The sequence below is a fragment of the Octopus bimaculoides genome, chromosome 3, assembly GCF_001194135.2.
Source record: "Octopus bimaculoides isolate UCB-OBI-ISO-001 chromosome 3, ASM119413v2, whole genome shotgun sequence".
In the NCBI taxonomy this organism is placed as follows: Eukaryota; Metazoa; Mollusca; class Cephalopoda; order Octopoda; family Octopodidae; genus Octopus; species Octopus bimaculoides.
In genome coordinates, this window is record NC_068983.1 from 45961073 (window position 1) to 45964312 (window position 3240).

At 35.8% G+C, this 3240-nt stretch overlaps 1 protein-coding gene across 1 annotated transcript in view; it reads left to right on the top strand.

Moving 5' to 3' along the window:
• The window catches only part of LOC128247368 (matrilin-2-like), an 11987-nt gene that overhangs the window by 1368 nt on the left and 7379 nt on the right, over positions 1-3240 (top strand). The window contains exons 2-3 of the mRNA XM_052966738.1: positions 389-952; positions 1790-1903. Of these exons, the coding sequence (XP_052822698.1) occupies positions 389-952; positions 1790-1903 (678 nt within the window). The remainder of the gene's footprint in view (positions 1-388; positions 953-1789; positions 1904-3240) is intronic.

Below are 3240 nucleotides of genomic sequence, written 5' to 3' on the forward strand. Positions count from 1 at the left end.
ATATACATGTACATATATATACTTATATACATATACACATACATACATACTTATAGTCACATTCATATATATATCTATATATACATATAAATACATATACATACATGTATGTAAATATACATGCATACATATATACATACATACACACACGCGCAGGCACGTACGCAGACACTCACTCACAAACACACACACATATATAGCGACAGAAGCAGTATTAATACTAAGAAGTAGTATTTATCTCTCACTTAAAGTGGATGTTATGTTGTGTTAGAACACAGAATACTGCATTGTATAGCACGAGAGAACCTCCCATATGGACTTGTACTTGATTATTTAATCTTAGAATTCATTTTAATTCGATGAACACCTATGCATTCTTTTATTACAGCATGTGAAGAGGGTAAAGCTGACATCATGTTTGTTTTAGACGAATCGAGTAGTGTTGGCCAAAAAAACTTTGAAACAACGAAATCCTTCGTTCAAAATGTTGTCACCAATCTTCCTGTCGGATCAGATTCCGTTCACGTAGGCCTGCTGAAATATGGCTTTGGAGTTAACGAGGAATTTGATTTACGTAAATACGAGGATCCAAGTTCATTGAAGAACGCAATAAAGGAAGTTGGTTACGACGGTGGTATTACAAATACACATAAAGCATTAGATTATCTTCGTACGAATTCTTTTACAGCATCTAAAGGGGATAGAGAAGATGCTCCAAACATTGCAATCTTAATAACAGACGGAAAATCAATTGATAAAGAGAAGACAAAGGAAGCTGCAGAACGTTTAAAAGCTGCTGGTGTTACTGTATTTTCTATAGGAGTAGACAAAGCTGTTCAAGACGAGTTGGAAGCAATTGCTAGTAAACCAAGCTCGGAATACGTATTTTATGTAGAAGACGTTAATGGCCTTGATGAAATTAAAGAGCGTATATCATCAGATATTTGTAACCGTAAGTGTTTTTCAAATACATTATTTCGTTATAAACTTTTATAAAATAGATTTGATTTTCAATTTTTGCAACAGTCTGTGATAGTGGTGCTGGTTTTGACTGCGTTATGATGTTCCCGGTTAGCTTCTGGTCGTTCCTGAACGATTAGACTCATGATTAAAGAAATTATCCATTGCTTCATTTTTCAAAGGCTGTATAAGGAGTAACCATCCAATTTGTTTTGTTTTTTGTTTTTTGTTTTTTTCAAAGAATATATACTGGAGTATTAGAATCTTCTGCTTTTCTGTAGCATTGCGTACCGGAAAAATTTTACCGTCTCATAAATTTCCCTTGTAGAAACCGATTTTTTTCATTGACTTCCATGTTTCATGGAATTGAAAAAACATGGGCGTGAATTGAAAAATACATTTTGTATAATAGTTCCTCTTGTATTACAAAAATTTCAGGAATGTAAAGCTTTCGAAAAGCTTATTTTGCTCTCACCACCCTGTGCGTGAGTGTGTGTGTGTGTGTGTGTGTGTGTGTGTGTGTGTGTGTGTGTGTGTGTGTGTGTGTGTGTGTGTGTGTGTGTGTGGGTGTGTGGGTGTAGGTATGTCTCTTCTACTTTTTGATTATTATAAATCTTCCACTGAGGAGGGTACCGGTTTCCAACAAAGATACAAGGCTCCATCTTTGAGATGTAGTTAACCAAATCCACATTTGCATGTATGTATGTATGTATGTATGTATATAGCTAGCTAGCCCGCTATCTATGTATAACTTAAAGGAAGTTAAATGCAGTGACTTAGACTGTGCCATATCAAAATATATTGCTTAAAATGTTTGTGGTATTTACAGAGGTTAACCCATGTGAAAACGTACCTTGCGAAAATTTTGGAAAATGTATCGTAAATAATACAGACTATTATTGCCAGTGCCCCGAAGGATTTCAAGGACAAAATTGTTCCATTGGTAAGTTTTTTTATAGTTATGTTATATATTCAATAATTCCATAAGCATTGGAGTTGCATAAACGAAAGTGTCACAGTTGAAATTTTTGTATCCAATAGAAACTTAGGTAACATATTTTGAACAAGTATTTCCATTTATATTTATTTCTTGCCTTCCAAGTAAATGAATATATATATAAAAATAATTGTTCAAAAACATGTAACTCAATAAAGAATGTGCTCAACACAAAGCATCACAATATCATACGTACCATACTCCTCAATAGCACCGTCATACCTGCGCTCATATACGAAATTGAGACGTGAGCTCTTACAAATAGGATAGAACATCGATTGGCTAAAACGTAAAGGACCATGGAAAGATCCATACTAGTGATATTACGTGAGCATGTACGAGATGAAATAATTCGAGAACGGAGCATAGTGAGCGATGTGATCGTAGAATACCAAAAGCAGAAGTTCCGCTGAGCGGAACTTATCACAGAGGAACCATTGCAGTTGCCGAGTAGTATCCAAGAGATCGGAAAATGCCACTTGGGAACCTTCCACGACGATGGGAAGACGATCTAGTTAAGTAATTTGGGCCAAAATGGAAAAAGAATGGCGTAATCAGGATAAAACTGGAAACGCATTGCGACCAGCGGTGTATAACAGCATCTGATGGTCTGGTCCATACTGAGAAACAGTGATTTTCAATTGTTATATTTAATACTGCAACAAAAGTGCAAAGTATTGTTGTTTCATTTATTGGATTTACAAATTGTTTAATATCGTTAATTAACTAATGGATTAACTAGTGGATTAACTAGTGAATATTTCATTGTTTGTTTTATTATTCTAGTGATATATAGCAAGTCGTATTGGTGCTCATCTGAGTACCCCGTTAATCAAATACATGCAGGAATGCTACCAGATTAATTGTCTTGATCGAATAGAGCCCCGTTATTTTCTAAATATATCCTCCATGCTGGAATCCCGTATTAGCTCGGGTTTACACAAAGTTTAAGACGAGAAACCTTGATGATACTACTGCCGCTTGTGCTTTATTCTTATAGGTTGTATTTTGTATTTGTTGCAGTCATTGAACTGCGGCCATGCTGGGGCACCACCTTCAAAATTTTAGTCGGACAAATCTCCGCTCCCCACTCAATACTTGCAAGTCAAGGACTTATTCTGTCGGTCTATTTTAGCGAACCGCCAGTTTACGGCGACAGAAACAAGCCAGAACCGTTTGTCAAGGGGTTTAGGGGCACAAACATTGACACAAAGACACATGCACATACACACACACACACACACACACACACACAAATACATACATATATATGTTTATATATA